The 23,369-nt window shown below is 41.5% G+C and overlaps 2 protein-coding genes across 2 annotated transcripts in view; both read right to left on the reverse strand.

The window, feature by feature from the left end:
• LOC111973858 (transcription initiation factor TFIID subunit 4-like) overlaps positions 1-23,369 on the reverse strand; it is a 747,250-nt gene that overhangs the window by 61,713 nt on the left and 662,168 nt on the right. The window lies entirely within an intron of this gene.
• LOC111973855 (membrane-associated guanylate kinase, WW and PDZ domain-containing protein 2-like) overlaps positions 1-23,369 on the reverse strand; it is a 91,649-nt gene that overhangs the window by 4,402 nt on the left and 63,878 nt on the right. Inside the window, exons 7-11 of the mRNA XM_024001288.2 lie at positions 15,175-15,445; positions 12,949-13,177; positions 2,702-2,845; positions 2,299-2,437; positions 189-277 (exon numbers count right to left, since the gene is read on the reverse strand). Coding sequence (XP_023857056.2) covers positions 189-277; positions 2,299-2,437; positions 2,702-2,845; positions 12,949-13,177; positions 15,175-15,445 — 872 coding nt within the window. The remainder of the gene's footprint in view (positions 1-188; positions 278-2,298; positions 2,438-2,701; positions 2,846-12,948; positions 13,178-15,174; positions 15,446-23,369) is intronic.

A 23,369-nucleotide genomic window follows, 5' to 3' on the forward strand; every position in this document is an offset into this window, starting at 1 on the left:
ACTGATACACAGACACATGCAGTGACAGACAGACATACACACGTGCATACACACACATGTAGGATAAACTCACACACGTCAGCTTGCACACACATAGGATACATGCCCGCACACACACACTTGCACAAACTCACACATGTTTAAATTAGAGTCAGAATGGAGAGAAAGACATGCAGCTTTTCACGAACCGTGTCTTTAGAGTGGCCCATTAGGAAGAAATAGGGGGAACTTAGCGTGTCACTTTTCATGCACATGGAGAGGTTGGAAGGTACCATTCCTAAAGGAAGGGGAGCAAAAGCCTATACCAATCATTAGAGTTAAAGCAGGGGTTAAAAATAGACCCTTTCACAACTGTTAGCTCACAAAGTATAGTTTGATACGCAGAAAGCATCGGCAGAAGACTGGGCATGGGTTATACTTGAGAGAAATACAGAGGACAGAAGAATATTGACAAAATAGCACACATAAAGTAGATGCTGTTTGAATGTCGGGTTATGGAAGCAGATTGAATTAGCTAAAGCTTTTGTTGTATCAGTTAATATGTATTTCCGGGTTCCACAGAGCAGCAGCAGTAAGAGCAGGTAGTTATGAAAAATGTGAGGTATTATCTGCTGTTTTTAGCAAACATCATAGTTAGGGCTGTGGCGGTCATACAATTTTGTCAGCCGGTAACTGTCATGCAAATAACTGCCGGTCTCACAGTAATTGACCACTAATTAACATAAACACTTTTAGCATCTCCGGGCTTCCACGCATAACCTACAAGCCACTGATGAAGACCTTTTGGAAAATCTACATTTTAAAAAGTCTCATAAATCCATTTAATATAGCCTACACCATCACAATAAATTATATATTTTAGGCAGGTCTAAAGAAACATGATATGAAGAAAATGTAGCCTATTTCAGAAGAACAGACTAGCATATTCTGAGTTGTCCTTATGTTAGGCCCTGATCTGACTATGCCATATAGCTGTGGGCTTCAGGGCCTAACATTCAGCAGATAAGATTTGCTTATAATTCCCGTAGCATTATTTATATTATTTTATAGAATACAACTGAAAATAGCTGAATAAAATAGAAAGGATATTTTTCTTAAATGATTTCCAATGCAGTGCGCTATTCTGTGTTGACAAAGTGATCATTTGAAACAGTTTCTCCTATATGCTTAATTCAGAGTTATTTATGCAACTGTATGGTGCGACTCTAATGGTGATTTGAAAAAAGACGCATGAAAGGCCTAGTTGTGAATGAAAGACTAATGAAGTGTGTATGCTCTGCTCTGTTTCTTGCGCAGGCTGCACACTTCATCAGTCTATCATTCACAATTTGACAAGCACTTGATAATATTCTCACCCATCAGACTTCTCTCAATTTAATATTGTCTTTACATATACTAAATAATATGTGTGAAATTAGTTTTGATATAGAATGGGCCATTTTCATGCACCTGTTAAAGACCTCATCTATATGCACTTAAATAGCGAATGGAGGACGCTTTTCTCACGGTTCACTTTCATGCCAGCCAGGTAGGCTACTCCGGTTGTAAAGTGAAGCAATGTGCTTAAAATTAGGAAAGTTGAGAAATAAACATAGAAGGGCTAGCCTATACAAAGCTTATGGGATCCTTCTCTTTGAAATAGAGGCCACCAAAACAGTTTTCTCATGCATTTGCATAGCATAGCCTATTAAAATGTTGCGTAACATGGGCTTAAAGGAACACTTATCTCATTCTATGCATCAACCAGCTATGAGGAGCTGGCTCTCCCTGCGCAAGAACTCATCCTATTCTACTCAAACTCTGAATGCAGTGCTCTCATGAAGTGTTTGATTTGATTTTTCGATGGCATTTGTATTGAGGGACAATAGAGCGCTGAGTTCCAGGCCATTAGCGACTGACTGTTAACACATTTGATAGGCTATTAATGACCATCAGCTGCATCAGAGCACAGTTTTGGAGAAGTCTAGTTACTGTGACTCAACATTCAAGTCAAATTCAACTGGTGTCATGACTCGTGACTGTGCCGGTTACCGTAACAGCCCTAATCATGGTTGTAACATTTGCAGTGGTATGCGTTAGTGTGTGAGTGAATGTGAGTGTGAGTGAGAGAGAGAGAGAGAGAAACTGAACAAGAATTAAATCAAATAACGAGCGCAAGAAAGAGACAGTCACCCAGAAACAAAAAGATAGTCTGAGAGAGAAAAATGTAATTAAAGAGAGAGATAAATTGATAGAACAAGAGAAGGAAAGAGCGAGAAAGAGAAATAAATATGGGAGGTGTGTTTGGTGGATACCCACCATACTCAGGCACCTGTCCTGTGCCTCTCTTCAGCAGCAGTCTCACCCGCCTCCCCCCTGCCTTGATCAGCTCGATGGCCCGGGCGTGAGTCATGTCTCGGGTACTGTCCCCGTTTATCTCAATGATTTGATCCCCCACCTGAGAGAGAGAGCGAGAGATAGAGGGGAGAAGCAGTGAGAGAGATTGAGAGAGACAGAGAGAGAGAGAGGGGGAGAGAGGGGGAGAGAGAGAAATAGAGAGAGGGAGAGTTAGAGAGGAGAGACAAAGCGATTAAAAAGTGAAAGTAAGGATGGGACAGGATGAGCATTGAGATAGGTCATACTGTATGAAGTACTGCATCACTATTGAAATGGAAAATAATGTGGCTGCATTGCAGACAGGAAAAGAAGTGATGTCACTTACCCTCATTCTGCCATTGCGGATGGCCGGCCCATCCTCGGCGAGCCGCAGCACAAACAGATCCATCTTGTACTCCCGCCCCCCACGGATACTGAAGCCAAAACCCTTCACACTCTTCTCCAGTTCTACCGTGAAGTAGTCAAAGTCCTGTGCACAACACACAACCAAGAACCAACATTCATTAACTTTTTAGGGATAGGGGGCAGCATTTTCACTTTGGATGAATTGCGTGCCCAAATTGAACTACCTCCTACTCTGTCCCAGATGCTAATATATGCATTATTAGTATTGGATAGAAAACACTCTGAAGTTTCTAAAACTGTTTGAATTATGTCTGTGAGTATAACAGAACTCATATGGCAGGCAAACTTCCAAACAGGAAGTGGAAATTCTGAGGCTGGTGTTTTTTCTACTCATCGCCTATTCAAATCCCAGGAAGATATGGATTTGTTTGCACTTCCTACGCCTTCCACTAGATGTCAACAGTCGGTAGAATGTTGAATGAAGTTTATACTGTGATGTGGGACCGGATGGGAGGTGTTTCAGTCAGTGGTCTGGCAGATTGCCAGTTCCTGGTCGCATTCCTAATGATATTGCCTTGCGTTCCATAACTTTTACAGACACGAAGGAATGCTCCGGTTGGAACGTTAATGGATATATATGATAACAACATCCTGAAGATTGATTATCTACTTAGTTTGACAAGTGTATTCGACCTGTGATATAACTTTTTGAAGTTTCCGTCCGACGTTATGCGTGACTTGCACGAGCGTTTGGATATGTGTACTAAACGCGCTAGCAAAAGTAGCTATTTGGACATAAATAATTGACATTATCGAACAAAACAACAATTTATTGTCGAACTAGGATTCCTGGGAATGCATTCTGATGAAGATAATCAAAGGTAAGGGAATATTTATGATGTAATTTCTGTTGACTCCAACATGGCGGAGAAATGTTATTTATATTTGAGCGCCGTCTCAGATTATTGCATGGTGTGCTTTTTCCGTAAAGTGTTTTTGAAATCTGACACAGTGGTTGCAATAACCTGTTTGGGCTGCAGGGGCAGTATTGAGTAGCCTGGATAAAAGGTGCCCATTTCAAACGGCCTCGTACTCAATTCTTGCTCGTACAATATGCATATTATCATTACTATTTGATAGAAAACACTCTCTAGTTTCTAAAACCATTTGAATTATATCTGTGAGTAAAACAGAACTCATTTTGCAGCAAACTTCCTGACAGGAAGTGGAAAATCTGAAATCGATGCTCTGTTCTAGGGCCTGCCTATAAATGTGCTTGATATTTATTAGTATACATGCACTTCATACGCCTTCCACTAGATGTCAAMAGGCAGTGAGAGAAGAAATGGAGTGTATAACATGATCTGAGGTCGAATAAAAGCTCTTGGCATGACGTGACCCCAATTTCCTGTTTTCTGGAACGCGCGAGAAGGGACCTGGTATTGCCTTCTGTAAAGCTGTCGTTATAGACGTCTAATATCTCCGGCTTTGATTTTATTTGATAAATGTGACAATATCATCGTAAAGTATGTTTTTTCCATATAGTTTTATTAGATTATTGAAATTTTTTCGGGACGTTAGGCGTGTTGCTTTGTCTGCGTTTGTTCACGAAGGAGAGCTTCGCYCCACTTTGCTAGCTTTCCGTGCTAATTGACTGGAGAAGAGGACAATCTAAAACCAAACAACGATTGTTCCCGACAAAGGACCCCTTGTACAACATTCTGATGGAAGATCATCAAAAGTAGGACCCATTTTATGATGCTATTTCATATATCTGTCGAACATGTTGTACTAGTAGTTTGCGCCCAGATTTTGGGCACTCTCTCGCTATAACTAAGCTGGATGTCGTAATGAAGTTATTTTTAGAATTCTAACACGGCGATTGCATTAAGAACTAGTGTATCTATCATTTCCTATACAACATGTATTTTTTAGTAACATTTATGAATAGTTATTTGGTCAGAATAGTTGAGTGTCATAAAAATATCCGCACATTCTGGGAAAAAGATGCTACGTTAGCACAATGTATAACCACTGATTTCAGCTCTAAATATGCACATTTTCGAACAAAACATAAGTGTATGTATAACCTGATGTTATAGGACTGTCATCTGATGAAGCTTATCAAGGTTAGTCAAAAATTCTATATCTTTTGCTGGTTTGTTACGATCGCTAACTTTCGCTGCTGGTAAATGGCTTGTGTTTCTGGCTATTGTGGTAAGCTAATATAATGCTATATTGTGTTTCGCTGTAAAACACTTAATAAATCGGAAATATTGGCTGGAATCACAAGATGCCTATCTTTCATTTGCTGTACACCATGTATTTTTCAGAAATGTTTTATGATGAGTATTTAGGTATTTCATGTTGGTGTTTGTAATTACTCTGGCTGCTTCGGTGCTATTTTTGACGGTAGCTGTGATGGTAGCTGCAATGTAAAACTGATTTATACCTCAAATATGCACATTTTTCGAACAAAACATAGATTTATTGTATAACATGTTATAAGACTGTCATCTGATGAAGTTGTTTCTTGGTTAGTTTGGTTGGTTCTTGGTTAGTTAGGTTGGCTTTGTGCATGCTACCTGTGCTGTGAAAAATGTCTGTCCTTTTTTGTATTTGGTGGTGAGCTAACATAAATATACGTGGTGTTTTCGCTGTAAAACATTTWAAAAATCGGACATGTTGGCTGGATTCACAAGATGTGTATCTTTCATTTGCTGTATTGGACTTGTTAATGTGTGAAAGTTAAATATTTCTAAAAAATATCTTTTGAATTTCGCGCCCTGCACTTGAAGTGGCTGTTGTCATATTGTGCCCGGCTTCGGGCTTGCAGCCCAAAGAAGTTAAGAACAAGTGTATCTTTAATTATATGTAAAACATGTATCTTTCATCAAAGTGTATGATGAGTATTTCTGTTATTTGACGTTATTTGACTCTGCAATTTCTCCGGATATTTTGGAGGCAGTCAGACGTCTTTGTCTTTGTCCTGTTCCTTGTATATATATTTTTACATATTTTTCTTTGCATATCTTGGTCACTCCCTGACCTTAGAGATCCTTTTTATGTCTCTATTTTGGTTTGGTCAGGGCGTGAGTTGGGGTGGGCATTCTATGTTTTGTGTTTCTATGATTTTCTATTTCTATGTTTTGGCCGGGTATGGTTCTCAATCAGGGACAGCTCTCTATCGTTGTCTCTGATTGGGAACCATACTTAGGTAGCTCTTTTTTCCACCTGTGTTTGTGGGAAGTTAACTTTGTTTGAGGGCACATTGCCTTAAGCTTCAAGGTTTGTTTTGGTATTGTTTATTGCTTTGTTGGCGACATTTACTATTAAAAGTACGTACGTTGACCACGCTGCACCTTGGTCCTCTCATTTCAACAGCTATGACAATCTTTAAAAAATATTTTCCTAAACATCAACTTCTAAATATTCTCCTGCAACCCACCTCACCCAATGTGGCGTGGATCTGCTTTTAAAAAAAATATTTATATTTACTTCGGATCTGGAATCCCTCAACTGAAGATAGCCAGCTAACTACCTACCTACCAGCTATCAGTTAGCAAACCATTGCTAGCGGTCATCAGCTAACCTTTAGCTCGGAAAGCTCTCGCCAGTTCGAACAACGTGAATCAAACAAGAGCATAACGGACCTATTTCTCTCCATATCCCCGGATTCCTACCGCAAACTCTGAACATTTTCATCTGGATCTTCGCAACTAGCTAACCGCAATCCCGGGTGACCACTCCTGGCTAGCGCTTCCATCCCGGAGCAAAAACCAATTAACCTGAACCTAACCCGGCCAGGGCTCCTGTGCTACCACCGAAGCCCACTCCTGGGCTACAATATCCGGACCCCTTCTACTGCCGGTACGGGGCACGGAACCCCGCCGATCCTCTACGACTGGAATACCGACATAATCTGCCCGAGGACTCCAACAGGCCCCTCAGGCGCGARGCCCGCTCAATGCCCATTCTGCTAACCTGCTAACTACCTAGAGCTACCTGGAACCCTACTAATTCCACGACTGGTCTAACGACGTCACCACACGAAGAGGCAAAAAACAGACTTACCCCCATCGCGACGTCCCCCAAAAGCTAACTTGATAGCCACGGTCTGCTAACTGCTAGCTTGCCTGCCCCAGTCTGCTAACTACAAGCTTGCCTGCCCCGGTTCGCTAACTGCTAGCTTACCTTCCCCGGTCTGCTAACTGCTAGCCCCTGCTAACTGCTTGCTTGCTAACCCGGTCTGCTAACTGCTAGCTTGCCAGCCCCGGTTTGCTAACTGCTAGCTTGTTTATCCCCGGCCTACTGTATTACTGCCCCCAGCTGTGCCCCCAGCTGTGCCCTCGATACCATATGTGAATTGATTGCCCCCCATCTAACTTCTGAGTTCATGCTACTAGGTGACCTAAACTGGGACATGCTTAAAACCTTTTCTCAATAGGGGGGCGCTGTTTTCACTTTGTAAAAAATCYTTCCCAAATTAAACTGCCTCGTACTCAATTCTTGCTCGTACAATATGCATATTATTATTACTATTGGATAGAAAACACTCTCTAGTTTCTAAAACAGTTTGAATTATATCTGTGAGTAAAACAGAACTCATTTTGCAGCAAACTTCCTGTCAGGAACTGAAAAATCTGAAATTGGGGGCTCTGTTCCAGGGCCATCCTATTAATTTGCATGAAATATATGGGTCTACATGCACTGCATACGCCTTCCACTAGATGTCAGTAGACAGTGAGAGGTGGAATGGGGTGTATAGCTTTATCTGATGCCGAATAAGACCTCTTGGAATGACAAGACTAGTCTTTTCACCGTTCAGCTTGGTTCGAGAAGGACCTTCGGATTGCGTTCTGAAAAGCTTTCGTTATAGACGTTAGATATCTCCGGCTCTGATTTTATTTGATATATGTGTTAAAAACATCATAAACTAGTTATTTTAAACCGACTTATATCAGTTTATATCAGTTTATTGCGATTTTCGGTATTTTCTTTGTTTTGCGTTATGGTGAGATGGACACTCCTGCGCCACATGGCTAGCTTTGTTAGCTATTTCGACAGATGAAGACGACATTCTACAACCGAACAACGATTATTCTGGACAAAGGACACCTTGTACAAGATTCTGATGGAAGCTCATCAAATAGTAGGAACCATTTATGATGTTATTTCGTATTTCTGTCGAAAATGTTTAGACGTATATTCCGCACTGATTTTGGGCGCTGTCTCGCTATAACGTAAGCTGTATGTCGTACTAAAGTTATTAAAAAAAATCGAACAGAGCGTTTGCATTAAGAACTAGTGTATCTTTAATTTGCTGTCCAACATGTATTTTTTAGCAAAGTTTATGATTAGTTATTTCATTAGATTAGGTGCCTCTCCAAGATTTCTCCGGACAATATTTCTGCATTTTGACTACGTATTCACATTGTAAAACCACGATTTGTGCCGCTAAATATGCACATTTTCGAACAAACCATATATGTATTGTGTAATATGATGTTATAGGACTGTCATCTGATGAAGTTTGTGAAGGTTAGTGAAAAATTTATATATTTTGCTGGTTTATTCGCTATCGCTAACGTTGCGTTGAATGAATGCGGTTGTGTGGTAGGCTATTGTAGTAAGCTAATATAATGCTATATTGTGTTTTCGCTGTAAATCTGAAATATTGGCTGGATTTACAAGATGTTTGTCTTTCATTTGCTGTACACCATGTATTTTTCATAAATGTTTTATGATGAGTATTTAGGTATTTCACGTTGGTCTCTGTAGTTATTCTAGCTGCTTTGGTGAGATTTGTGATGGTGGCTGCAATGTAAAACTATGATTTATACCTGAAATATGCACATTTTTCGAACAAAACATATGCTATACAATAAATATGTTATAAGACTGTCATCTGATAAAGTTGCTTCTTGGTTAGTGACTATTTKTATCTTTATTTGGTCGAATTTGTGATAGCTACCTATGCGGTAAAAAAATTGTGAAAATATGCGGTTGAGTCTTTTTCTATCGTGGTTAGCTAATAGAAATACATATTGTGTTTTCGCTGTAAAACATTTTAAAAATCGAAAATGATGGCTGGATTCACAAGATGTGTATCTTTCATCTGGTGTCTTGTACTTGTGATTTCATGATATTTAGATGCTAGTATTTACTTGTGGCGCTATGCTAGGCTATGCTAGTCAGCTTTTTTACTGATGAGGGTGCTCCCGGATCCAGGATTGTGACCAAGTAGAAGTTAACACCCCGGCCATCCTACAATCTAAGCTTGATGCCCTCAATCTCACACAAATTATCAATGAACCTACCAGGTACAACTCCAAATCAATAAACACGGGCACCCTCATAGATGTCATCCTAACTAACTCGCCCTACAAATACACCTCTGCTGTTTTCAATCAAGATCTCAGCGATCACTGCCTCATTGCCTGCATCCGTAATGGGTCTGCGGTCAAACCACCACCCCTCATTAKTGTCAAACGCTCCCTAAAACACTTCTGCGAGCAGGCTTTTGTAATCGACCTGGCCGGGGTATCCTGGAATGACATTGATCTCATCCCGTCAGCAGATGATGCCTGGCTATTCTTTAAAATCTTAAATAAGCATGCCCCATTCAAAAAATGTAGAACTAGGAATAGATATAGTCCTTGGTTCACTCCAGACCTGTCTGCCCTTGACCAGCACAAAAACATCCTGTGGCGTTCTGCATTAGCATCGAATATCCCCCGTGATATGCAACTTTTCAGGGAAGTTAGGAACACATATACACAGGCAGTAAAAGAAAATACAAAAATACATTTGCATCCTGTAGTACTAACTCAAAAAAGTTCTGGGACACTGTAAAGTCCATGGAGAATAAGAGCACCTCCTCCCAGCTGCCCACTGCTCTGAGGCTAGGAAACACTGTCACCACCGATAAATCCACTATAATTGAGAATTTCAAAAYGCATTTCTCTACGGCTGGCCATGCTTTCCACCTGGCTACCCCTACCCCGGTCAACTGCCCGGCACCCTCCACAGCAACCCGCCAAAGCCCCKKCKWTTRRRCRTRKKCCKAAWRCKYYWWYSRMYWMTTCTGAAAGAGCTGCAAAATCTGGACCCKTACAAATCAGCRGGGCTAGACAATCTGGWCCCTCTCTTTCTAAAATMATCTGCTGAAATTGTTGCAACCCCTATTACTAGCCTGTTCAACCTCTCTTTTGTATCGTCTGAGATTCCCAAAGATTGGAAAGCTGCCGCGGTCATCCCCCTCTTCAAAGGGGGTGACACTCTAGACCCAAACTGCTACAGACCAATTTCTATCCCACCCTGCCTTTCTAAGGTCTTCAAAAGCCAAGTTAACAAACAGATTACCGACCATTTAGAATCCCACCGTACCTTCTCCGCTATGCAATCTGGTTTCAGAGCTGGTCATGAGTGCACCTCAGCCACGCTCAAGGTCCTAAACGACATCATAACCGCCATCGATAAGAGACATTACTGCGCAGCCGTATTCATCGACCTGGCCAAGGCTTTATGACTCTGTCAATCACCAGATTCTTATTGACTCGACAGCCTGGGTTTCTCAAATGATTMCCTCGCCTGGTTTACCAACTACTTCTCTGATAGAGTTCAGTGTGTCAAATCGGAGGGCCTGTTGTCCGGACCTCTGGCAGTCTCTATGGGGGTGCCACAGGGTTCAATCCTCGGGCCAAATCTCTACTCTGTATACATCATTGCTATTGCTGCTGGTGATTCCCTGATACACTTCTACGCAGACGACACCATTCTGTATACTTCTGGCCCCTCTTTGGACACTGTGTTAACTAACCTCCAGACGAGCTTCAATGCCATACAACTCTCCTTCCGTGGCCTCCAACTGCTCTTAACTTCTCTAGGATATGTGGGACGCTACCGTCCCACTTGGCCAATAGCCAGGGAAAATGTAGAGCGCCAAATTCAAGAAAATGATATAAAATCAAACTTTCATTAAATCACACATGTAAGATACCAAATTAAAGCTACACTCGTTGTGAATCCAGCCACCATGTCAGATTTCAAAAATGCTTTTTGGCGAAAGCATAAGATGCTATTATCTGATGATAGCACAACAGTAAACAAAGATAGTGTAGCATATTTCAACACTGCAGGCACGACACAAAACGCAGAAATAAAATATAAATCATGCCTTACCTTTGACGAGATTCTTTTGTTGGCACTCCAATATGTCCCATAAACATCACAAATGGTCCTTTTGTTCGATTAATTCCGTCCATATATATCCAAATTGTCCATTTATTTGGCGCGGTTGATCCAGAAAAAAACAGCTTCCAATTTGCGCAAAGTCACTACAAAATATCTAAAAAATTACCTCTAAACTTTGCCAAAACATTTCAAACTACTTTTGTAATACAACTTAAGGTATTTGTTAACGTTAATAATCGATCAAATTGAAGACGGGTCTATCTGTTTTCAATACAGGAGATCAACAAACTAACGCTACTTTTCTAGTCTTGCGCAACTCTCAAACAGTACACATGACGTTACACTGTTTCCAGGTGGCCTCACTTCTTCATTGCACAAAGGAATAACCTCAACCTATTTCCAAAGAGTGGTGACATCCAGTGGAAGCGGTAGGAACTGAAAAGAGGGTGATTAGAAATCCAGTATTCCAATGATAAATCATTGAACTGACAGTGACTTAAAAAAGGGGTTTTGCCTGCTACATAAGTTCTGTTATACTTACAGACATGATTCAAACAGTTTTAGAAACTTCAGAGTGTTTTCTATCCAAATCTACTAATAATATGCATATCTTATATTCTGGGGATGAGTAGAAGGAAGTTGAAATTGGACACGCTATTTATCTAATAGTGAATTTGCTGCCCCCTATCCTAGAGAAGTTAAATGCAAGTAAAACTAAATGCATGCTATTCAACCGATCACTGCCCGCACCTGCTCGCCCGTCCAGCATCACTACTCTGGACGGCTCGGCATTAGAATACGTGGACAACTACAAATACCTAGGTGTCTGGTTAGACTGTAAACTCTCCTTCCAGACTCACATTAAGCATCTCCAATCCAAAATTAAATCTAGAATCGGCTTCCTATATAGCAACAAAGCATCCTTCACTCATGCTGCCAAACACCCTCGTAAAACTGACCATCCTACCGATCCTCGACTTCAGTGATGTCATCTATAAAATATCCTCCAACACACTACTCAACAAACTGGATGCAGTCTATCACAGTGCCATCCGTTTTGTCACCAAAGCCCCATACACTACCCACCATTGCGACCTGTACGCTTTCGTTCGTTGGCCCTCGCTTCATACTCATCGCCTAACCAACTGGCTACAGGTTATCTACAAGTCTCTGCTAGGTAAAGCCCCGCCTTATCTCAGCTCACTGGTCACCATAGCGGCACCCACTCGTAGCACGCGCTCCAGCAGGTATATATCACGGGTCACCCCCAAAGCCAATTCCTCCTTTTGTCGTCTTTCCTTCCAGTTCTCTGCTGCCAATGACTGGAACGAACTGCAAACATCTATGAAGCTGGAAACACTTATCTCCCTCACTAGCTTTAAGCACCAGCTGTCAGAGCAGCTCACAGATTACTGCACCTGTACATAGCCCATCTATAATTTAGCCCAAACAACTACCGCTTCCCCTACTGTATTTATTTATTTTGCTCCTTTGCACCCCATTATTTATATTTCTACTTTGCACATTTTTCCACTGCAAATCTACCATTCCAGTGTTTTACTTGCTATATTGTATTTATCTCGCCACCATGGCCTTTTTTTTGCCTTTACCTCCATTATCTCACCTCATTTGCTCACATTGTATATAGACTTATRTTTTCTACTGTATTATTGACTGTATGTTTTGTTTATTCCATGTGTAACTCTGTTGTTGCATGTGTCGAATTACTATGCTTTATCTTGGCCAGGTCGCAGTTGCAAATGAGAACTTGTTCTCAACTAGCCTAGCTGGTTAAATAAAGGTGAAATAAAATAAATGCAACTGTCCACTGAGTGTTGTCTGTTAAAGAGGATTCTGGGATTTGTAGTCTTAACGTTGATGTGTAGTAGTCTTACCTGTGGTCTGAAGTCTGGGGTAACTGTGGAAGCTGTGCAGCTTTTGAGTGTTGTTTGTACTATGGAATTCTGGGCTAATTCTGGGCTATGGTATGGTGTGTACTGTAGTAGGGAAGTCTGGGATATTCAGTCTTACCTGTGGTCTGAAGTCTGGGGGAAACTGTGCTAGAGGGAACTGTGCAGCGAGTGATGTCGAGTGCTGTCTGTAGTCGATGAGGGGAGGAGGGTGCCGGTAGTCCAGCGTGGGCGGCTGCCGGTAATCAGCCACTGGAGGGTGCCGGTAGTCGACGGGGGGCTGCCGGTAGTCGGTGAACGGAGGCTGGCAGATGTCTGGTTTCACATCCTGCCTGGCTTTCACCTCTGACCTGTGGACAACAGACAGAGGGTTGAGTCCAAAATGGCACCCTACTCCCTTTGTAGTGCACACACACACAAACACATACACAAAACCTTCAGACTTTAACCCTCTATCTAACCCTGGGAGTTAGAGCCAGAAACTGTAGGACTCTAGCTCTTTCAATAGGCACCCTTCCCTTGGCCTTAGTGTCCACATTACTAAGGACCTATCATGGTTCAAACACATCAATACAGTCGTGAAGAGGGCACGACAACGTTTCTTCGCCAAGGAGGCTGAAAAGATTTGGCATGGGCACTCAGATCCTCAAAAGGTTCTACAGCTGCACCATTGAGACCATCTTGACTGGCTGCATCACTGCTTGGTATGGCAACTGCTTGGCATCTTACCGTAAGGACCTACAGAAGGTAGTGCGTACGGCTCAGTACTTCACTGGGGCCGAGCTCCCTGCCATCCAGGACCTTAATACCAGACAATGTCAGAGGAAGGCCCTAAAAATGGTGAAAGACTCCAGTCCCCCCAAGTCAGAGACTGTTCTCTCTGCTACCGCATGGCAAGCGGTACCGGAGTGCCAAGTCTAGGACAAAAAAGCTTCTCAACAGTTTTACCCCCAAGCCATAAGACTCCTGGACAGGTAATCAAATGGCTACCCAGACTATTTGCATTGTGTGCCCCCCCAACCCCTCTTTTACGCTGCTGCTACTCTGTTTATCATATATGCATAGTCACTTTAACTATACATTCATGTACATACTAACTCAATTGGCCCGACCAACCAGTGCTCCCGCACATTGGCTAACCGGGCTATCTGCATTGTGTCCCGCCACCCGCCACCCACCGCTACTCTGTTTATCATATATGCATAGTCACTTTAACTATACATTCATGTACATACTAGCCAATCAGCCTGACTAACCGGTGTTCTGTATATAGCCTCGCTACTGTTATTTTCAACTGTCTTTTTACTGTTGTTTTTATTTCTTTACTGACCTATTGTTCACCTAATACCTTTTTGCACTATTGGTTAGAGCCTGTAAGTAAGCATTTCACTGTAAGGTCTCGGCGCACGTGACAAATTAAATTTGATTTGATATAACATACACTGCTCAAAAAAATAAAGGGAACACTTAAACAACACAATGTAACTCCAAGTCAATCACACTTCTGTGAAATCAAACTGTCCACTTAGGAAGCAACTGCTGGAGGTCATTTTGCAGGGCTCTGGCAGTGCTCCTCCTGCTCAAAGGCGGAGGTAGCGGTCCTGCTGCTGGGTTGTTGCCCTCCTACGGCCTCCTCCACGTCTCCTGATGTACTGGCCTGTCTCCTGGTAGCGCCTCCATGCTCTTTTTGGGTGTGATACACACATACACACACACACACAAATGCCCACCCTTCACGAAGGCAGTTCTCTCTGGGTGTGACGGGGAACATAGTAGCCCTACGGCTGGGCGCTAGGTATTATAATGAGGATATCCAAAGGTAAATTATTCACTTTGGCATCAGTTAAGTGGTGTGTTACACAACGGAGCAGAGAGAAGCGAGAGAGATAGAGAGAGACTGAGACTGCTTACCTGTCACCTGCTGAAGTTTATAGCATGCAATATTATACTGTAGCGCCTGCTCAAACAACACACACACACGCACACACACACACACACACACACACACACACACACACACACACACACACACACACACACACACACACACCACACACACAACACAAACACACACACACACACACACACACACACACACACACACACGTACAGGTACACACATCTGTAAATGTATACAAACATCTACAATCTTAGCATATGCCCCCCACCCCGCACACATGTACACACACAACCAAAATCCACCCTCACACAATCCGTCATGCACACACACACAAAACGCCATGTCCAAACTACATAGGAGAAGCATCCTAATAACTGTTGTTGTGACTTGTGACAATAATGACTGTCACTGACAGATAGGTTCAAGCATTCCTCTCTCTCTACATACCTTCCATCGTGGAGGTAGAGTGGGGGAGGGTGACTGGGCGGCTGGGCGACCGGGCTCTGCTGGGCCCCTGGCGGGTTTGGCTGGACGGCTGCTCCCGGGGCCGGCTGGGTGTCTACTGCTGGTACTTGGCCTGGCTGGGCTGTTGGTGGTGCTGGGCCTGCCTGGGAGGCTCCTTGGCTGGGCTGGGTGGCTACAGGGCTGGGCTGTGCCTGGGGGCTGTGTTTCTGGGTCATGGGGCTCTGCTTCTCTGAGCTGGGCCCTGAGTTGGGATCTGAGATGGAGAAATTGAGTTTTCATGGTAACAACAGATATGCTTCGTAGTAGTAATGGAGAGGTTCCATAGCAACAGTTGACACAAAACAACACTGTGTGCCCTGAGCAGAGGGAACAGGAGAAATCTAATTGAAAACTAATTGAAAAATTAACATGACATAATAAGAAAAGGACATGTCAGAAATGTCACTTTAGTCCCCAAAGATGTTGGCGCTGTTCTCTCTCTCGCCATTTTTATATATTTATATCTCTCTCTTTGTCTCTCTTTCTATTTTCCCTTTCCATCGACCCCTAACAGACATTATAAACTGGGTGGTTCGAGCCCTGAATGCTGATTGACTGACAGCCATGGTATATCAGACCGTATACCACGGGTATGACAAAACATTTATTTTTAATGCTCTAATTATGTTGGTAACCATTTTATTATGGCAATAAGGCACCTCGGGGGTTTGAGGTATATGGCCAATATACCACGGCTAAGGGCTGTGTCCAGGCACTCCGCGGTGTGTTGTCGTGGTCGTGGTATATTGGCCATATACCACACCTACTCGTGCCTTATTGCTTAATTATTCATCCAGGTTTGTCTCGTCAAGATATTATTTTTCACTTTGAAGTTAATATCATAACTTTCACAGCTGGGTCATTCTATGAAAATTATGGCTTTATGAACAGCCAACTTTTACAATTGTTGCTTTTTTTAAAATCAACTTATAGTCAGATAATAGTTAACTTCTTGACGCTAGGGGTCAGATGTTTATTTTTTAAATAACGTCCCCAAGGTAAACTGACTATTTCTCAGGTCCAGATCGTAGAATATGCATATAATTTACAGATTAGGATAGAAAACACTCCAAAGTTTCCAAAACTGTCAAAATATTGTCCGTGAGTATAACAAAACTGATTCTGCAGGCGAAAACCTGAGAAAATCTAACCCGGAAGTGATATTATTTTTATAAAATCTGTGTTTCCTGGCCAGTATTTCTTCCATTTAAACGGGTATCAACCAGATTCCTTTTCCAATGGCTTCCTCAGGCTGTGACCAGGCTTTAGACATAGTTTCAGGCTTTTATTTTGAAAAATGAACGAGATTTTTCAAAAGTAGTCAAAAAGTAGGTGTCCTCTGAATAGTTCCTGTGCGCGAGAGGGGAGCTCTCCATTTTCTTTCTCTCTTATTGAATAGGTTACGGTCCGGTTGAAATATTATCGATTATGTTTGTTAAAAACAACCTGAGGATTGATTATAAAAAACATTTGACATGTTTCTACGACCATTACGGATACTTTTTGGAATTTTCGTCGAACGGAACGAGGTTGTAGTCTTCTGAACATAACGCGCAACCCAAATGGCGTTTTCTTGTTATAAAAGTAATATTTATCAAACAAAAAGAACATTTGTTGTGTAACTGGGAGTCTCGTGAGTGCAAACATCCGAAGATTATCAAAGGTAAGCGATTAATTTTATTGCTTTTCTGACTTTCGTGACCATGCTAATTTGGGGCTAGCTGTTGTAGCATTGATTGATACACTCACAAAAGCAATTCAGCGGTTGTTTAGGGAAATGATCCCGCTAAAGGGATCTGTGCGCAGAGAGGTTAACCCCTTAACATTATAAATCAGCATAAATGACAGCATAACATATATTTTTTCTTTTTTCTACATTACGTTTAAAAAAATTGTGCTGCCTTTTTGTCACTGGTTACCTATATTTTAGATGACAATTCAGGCTTTCTAGAATGTAATTTCAGTATTTAATATGCATTTGAATCAAAGGGAGTAAAGGTTAATGATAATACTAAGAAATTGTTTGGATTAGTAATCATTTACTTTTAACATGCATGTGTAAATTATATTGTTTGACATTTTTCCATTTATACTATTGTTTTGTTTTTTTAAACATAAAGAATAATTTAGGTTGAGTCATCAAAATGGAATGATCATATGCTTAAAATGTTTACAAATGAATGTAGCAACAGTTAGGTATATTCAAAAAACATATTAAATTAAATTGGGCAACTCTGATGCCAGAGCACCAATATGCCATACAGTATAACCAGTGATGCAGTGTAACACCAGTGACACAATGTGAAACCAATGACAAACATAAGATTATTTCAAACAAATTTTATCAATTTATTAGCAATATTTTMTATTACAAATAATGTCCTACTCTGTCACGCGGCTCACGCCTATCCACAAAACTACATAGCTTGTTAAAACAGTATATATCAATTCTTGTGCCATGTGACAAATATTGTATAGGCCTACTTAAAGGGATAGTTACGAAATTACATATTGGTTTCCTTACCGTGTAAGCAGTCTATGGACAAGGTATGACAGCAATCAATGCTTTGGTTTTGTGCCACAAATGCAAAAGAATTAGCATTTGAAACAGTGGCCAGGTAAACAAAAGCATGGCTTGCTGTCATACCTTGTCCATAGACTGCATACATGGTCAGGAAACAAATATGTAATTTATAATTTGGGTGAACTATCCCTTTTAAGTAACTCTGTAGATACAGAGTACATACGTCTTCCTACAGACACATTGTCTTAATTCTGACTTTGCAGTACTGGGTTCACTGTCTGGAGAGGATGGGTGGGTCAACACTGTCATTCCTGCTCTCAATCTCTCTGTGTTTTTCCTGTCTGACCCGCCATTTCCTTTGCTCTTGTCTTTTTTCTCTTTATGTGAGATCCTTCACTCTATTTCTTTTTTGACTCTCTAAATCCTTTAAGTAAGTCTGGTGTTTTTGTTTAAGGTAGACTGCTCTGCGGTGTGGGTCAGCATCCCTGCGCTGTCTGTAGAATATTTGCAATGAACCAAAGAATTTGGCAAGGATGTTGTATTTTTTCAAAGTGGTACTTTTTATACATTTTAACACCAGTGACATGAAATTGAGGGACAGCTATTACTTGTAAATTATTTGTAATATTTATTTGATATTTGAGTTTTTTAAGCAGTCCACTAAATAAATATAATACTTTCCTTTGTATTATGACATTTAAAGAGGGAGAAAAATATATTTTAAAACTCAAAATCTGTCACTAAACCATGACTCCTGACAAGCCAATTTCATGGTATTGACTGTGCTCTACAATATATATAAAACATGTTTCGCAATATAACTGTCTTACATATGTTTATTGATAATAAAACACTTAAATAAAAAATGTGTCATTATCTCACACTTTTAAGTGGTTTCCTAGGGAATAAGGCCGGGCCACCATTTTCGTAGAATGACCCAACTAACTCTTAGCACAAAATGTTTATAATAATCAAAAGGGCACGTTTCAAAACTCGAGGCATTAAAAACTCACTTGTAAACCGAACAACATCACCTGGTATTAACCAGGTATTACCATCTCCTATTCCACTCCTTGTGGTCACGCACGACTCCGTGGCCAAACATGACTCCAACACCATCATTATGTTTGCTGACGACACAACAGTGGTAGACCTGATCACCGACAACAATGAGACAGCCTATAGGGAGGAGGTCAGAGACCTGGCAGTGTGGTGCAAGGACAACAACGTCTCCCTCAATGTGAGCAAGACAAAGGAGCTGATCGTGGACTACAGGAAAAGGCCCTCATTAACAAGCCAACATTCATTAACTTTTTAGGGATAGGGGCAGCATTTTCACTTTTGGATGAATTGGTTGGTTCAAGAAACAGCTTCTACCCCCAAGCCATAAGAACAATTAATCAAATGGCCACCGGACCTTTTACATTGCCCCCCCCCCCATTTGTGTTGTACACTGCTGCTACTCAATATTTATTGTCTATGCATAGTCACTTCACCCCTACCTACATGTACAAATTACCTCGACTAAACTGTACATTGACTCGGTACCGGTACCCTCTGTATATAGCCCCATTATTGTTATTGTTTATTGTGTTACTTTTTATAATTTTTTACTTTCGTTTTTTACTTTAGTTTAATTGGTAAATATTTTCTTAACTCTTCTTGAACTGCARTGTTGGTTAAGCGTTTGTAAGTAAGCATTTTACGGTAAGGTCTACACTTTTTGCATTCATTGCGTGTGACAAATAAAGTTTGATCTCATCCGGGGATGCCTCAACAACCACACCCACTCTTTGACTTGAAGGAGATCGAGTGCATGAATTTGTATGAGTGAATTGTTTGTTGCAGAAAGTTACGTTTAACAGGCTAGAGTCTACTTTGTTTAAGATTGTTTTTGTATTGGGTGTATTTACGGACGGCCTGTATACTGTAGGTCTGGAAAAATATATCAGTTATTGTCTCTTAAAAAATACATATATTCTGCCTGAAATCGCTATCTCTGCAACATGTCTCTTGTCATGGAGACTTCCCCGTCAGGGGAAAAAGCAATCATTTCATGCGCTGCAGGAGCTGTATTTACTATGCTATCAACCGGGAAATGTGGACCAACTGGAGTTCCGATGCAACAATCGTTTACTTGCGGAGGACTATTGGGAAGAAGTGGCTACTCTTAGCAAACAGATTAACCTGTTTGGGCTGCAGGGGCAGTATTGAGTAGCTCTGATAAAAGGTGCCCATTTCAAACGGCCTCGTACTCAATTCTTGCTCGTACAATATGKATATTATTATTACTATTGGATAMAAAACACTCTCTAGTTTCTAAAACCGTTTGAATTATATCTGTGAGTAAAACAGAACTCATTTGGCAGCAAACTTTCTGACCAGGAAGTGGAAAGTCTGAAAACGATGCTCTGTTCTAGGGCCTGCCTATAAATGGGCATGATACGTATTAGTATACATGCACGTCATACACCTTCCACTAGATGTCAAGAGGCAGTGAGAGAAGAAATGGAGTGTTTATCTTGGTCTGAGGTGGAATAAAAGCTCTTGGCATGACGTGTCACCCATTTCCTGTTTCCTGGAAAGCGCGAGGAGGGACCTGGGATTGCCTTCTGAAAWGCTGTCGTTATAGACGGCTACTATCTCCGGCTTTGATTTTATTTGATAAATGTGACAATATCATCGTAAAGTATGTTTTTTCAATATAGTTTTATTAGATTATTGAAATTTATTCGGGACGTTAGGCGTGTTGCGTTGTGTGCCTTTGTTCAGGAAGGAGAGCTTCGCGCCACTTGGCTAGTGTGCTTGCTAATTCAAGAGGGAAAAAGGACGTTCTAAAACCAAACAACGATTGTTCCCGACAAAGGACCCCTTGTACAACATTCTGATGGAAGCTCATCAAAAGTAGTACCCATTTTATGATGCTATTTCATATATCTGTCGAACTTGTGTACTATTAGTTTTGCGCCCAGATTTTGGGCACTCTCTCGCCATAACGTAAGCCTTATGTCGTAATTAAGTTATTTTTAGAATTCTAACACTGCGATTGCATTAACAACTAGTGTATCTATCATTTCCTATACATAATGTATTTTTTAGTAACGTTTATGTATAGTTATTTGGTCAGAATATGTGAGTGACAGAAAAATATCCGGACGTTGTGGGAAAAAGATGCTACGTTAGCACAATGTATAACCACTGATTTCAGCTCTAAATATGCACATTTTCGAACAAAACATAAGTGTATGTATAACCTGATGTTATAGGACTGTCATCTGATGAAGCTTATCAAGGTTAGTCAAAAATTATATATCTTTTGCTGGTTTGTTACGATCGCTAACTTTCGCTGCTGGTAAATGGCTTGTGTTTCTGGCTATTGTGGTAAGCTAATATAATGCTATATTGGGTTTTCGCTGTAAAACACTTAATAAATCGGAAATATTGGCTGGAATCACAAGATGCCTGTCTTTCATTTGCTGTACACCATGTATTTTTCAGAAATGTTTTATGATGAGTATTTYGGTATTTGACGTTGGTGTCTGTAATTACTCTGGCTGCMTCGGTGCRATTTCTGACGMTAGCTGTGATGGTAGCTGCAATGTAAAACTGATTTATAGCTCAAATATGCAAATTTTTTGAACAAAACATAGATTTATTGAATAACATGTTATAAGACTGTCATCTGATGAAGTTGTTTCTTGGTTAGTTTGGTTGGTTCTTGGTTAGTTAGGTTGGTTTTGTGCATGCTACCTGTGCTGTGAAAAATGTCTGTCCTTTTTTGTATTTGGTGGTGAGCTAACATAAATATACGTGGTGTTTTCGCTGTAAAACATTTTAAAAATCGGATTTTTGGATTCACAAGATGTTTATCTTTCAAATGCTGTATTGGACTTGTTAATGTGTGAAAGTTAAATATTTCAAAAATATATATTTTGAATTTCGCGCCCTGCACTTGAGCTGGCTGTTGTCATAACTGTACCGACGTCGGGCTTGCAGTCCAAAGAAGTTAATAACGTACACAATCTACTGGGGAAAGTACCCCCGCCCCGTTCTCCTTTTCTACACCACTGGCTGGACACCGTTCCAAATGTGTTGAGAATCACCACCATGTCAACGCTCCTTGACTGAATGGCCAATGCCTTCCAGGGACCACTCCCCAAAGAAGCCTCCCACTCCCCTGGGAAATGGAGCAGGACAGCTGCTTCTGGTGGATTTAGCGGATGTTACTATCACAAATCCTGCTGTCCAACCATGGAAGCTCGTCACCCGCTGTAGGCCAAATGGAGGAAAGCAGCCTGTGGTGAATGGGGCTTCTTTGGCGTTGGGCAGCTTGGCAACAAATAGTTGCCGAACAGCTCTACAGAGAGGATGGGGTCCATCCAAATCATCTTYGTGCCTGGACCCTGTCCTCGCTGCTCCTCTTGCCTTCGGAGATTCCCACGCCATCGTCCCCCTATCCGGACTCCTTCTGTTTCAGATTTGGCCTCGGACGCGCTCCTCCTCTCACCGACCTCGAGGGTGTCTGAAGCACCGGCTACTCCATCAGCCATAATGGGTTTTGCGGCCGGCGGGAGGCACAAAAACTGCCGAAGCTCCTCTGCAATTCCACCAGCCGTTATCATCAGCAGCTCTATACTGAGAAACATCTTGGCTCCCGGGGTAGAAACCTTGAGCTATCCTGGGTCTTGGGTACAGCACATAACTAGGCCGTGTCCTACTGTTTTACGCTGAGAAGGATTTTAAAGAACTGATTGGAACTCTGAAAGACTCCAACAAGCATCCAATTACTTCAGGACCAGTGCTATCACTGAGTCGTGGCAGTGAAATATTCAGTAGGTTGCTGGCACTACACGACTGTCTAGGAGTCTGTAGTTCTGTTGGAGTTACTTTTGTGGATTACTTTGACACCTTTTGGAAACAGAAAATGCTCTACAGAGAAGATGGGGTCCATCCAAATCATCTTGGTGCCTGGACCCTGTCCCCGCATTTCTCAAGGCTGCGCTGAGACATTGACTTTTCAACATCCTGTGTTCCGCACAGGTAATCCCAACCATAAATTAAAAGCATTATCATCATACTGCAGTTAACCCTGACTCTTGTTTTTATCCACGTCCTCGCTCAAAGGAAATTCCCAATGGTACAGTTCTGGACAATCTTGTATCTATACAAATTCAAGCTAGCCAAATGGTATTTTCAAATAGGGGGTTACCAACTGAGCATAATATTAGAGATTCTGGTTATATCTGAAGCGTGCTAAATAAGACTGTGCTGGATACTGACGTGTCTCTGACTGGTTATAATGTTTTAAGATCTGACAGACTTGGCAGAGGTGGTGGTGTCACCATATGTATCTGTCAAAAACGTCTAACACATTGTGATCTCTACAGCGCCATTGGCTGGTCATCATTGACCTTGCAAAGGCTTAAACACTGGTATTGTTACACCTGCTCTCACTCTTCCTCTCTGGCGCTCGAGGGCGACAGACTGCCTATCATTACGCACACCTGTCACCACCGTTAAACGCACCTGTGCTTCATTGGACCCACCTGGACTGTATCACTATGTTGATTGCCCCTCCTATATCTGTTTATTTGGTTTGATCCCTGTGTCAGCA

Source organism: Salvelinus sp. IW2-2015, linkage group LG15, assembly GCF_002910315.2.
Source record: "Salvelinus sp. IW2-2015 linkage group LG15, ASM291031v2, whole genome shotgun sequence".
Classification (NCBI taxonomy): Eukaryota; Metazoa; Chordata; class Actinopteri; order Salmoniformes; family Salmonidae; genus Salvelinus; species Salvelinus sp. IW2-2015.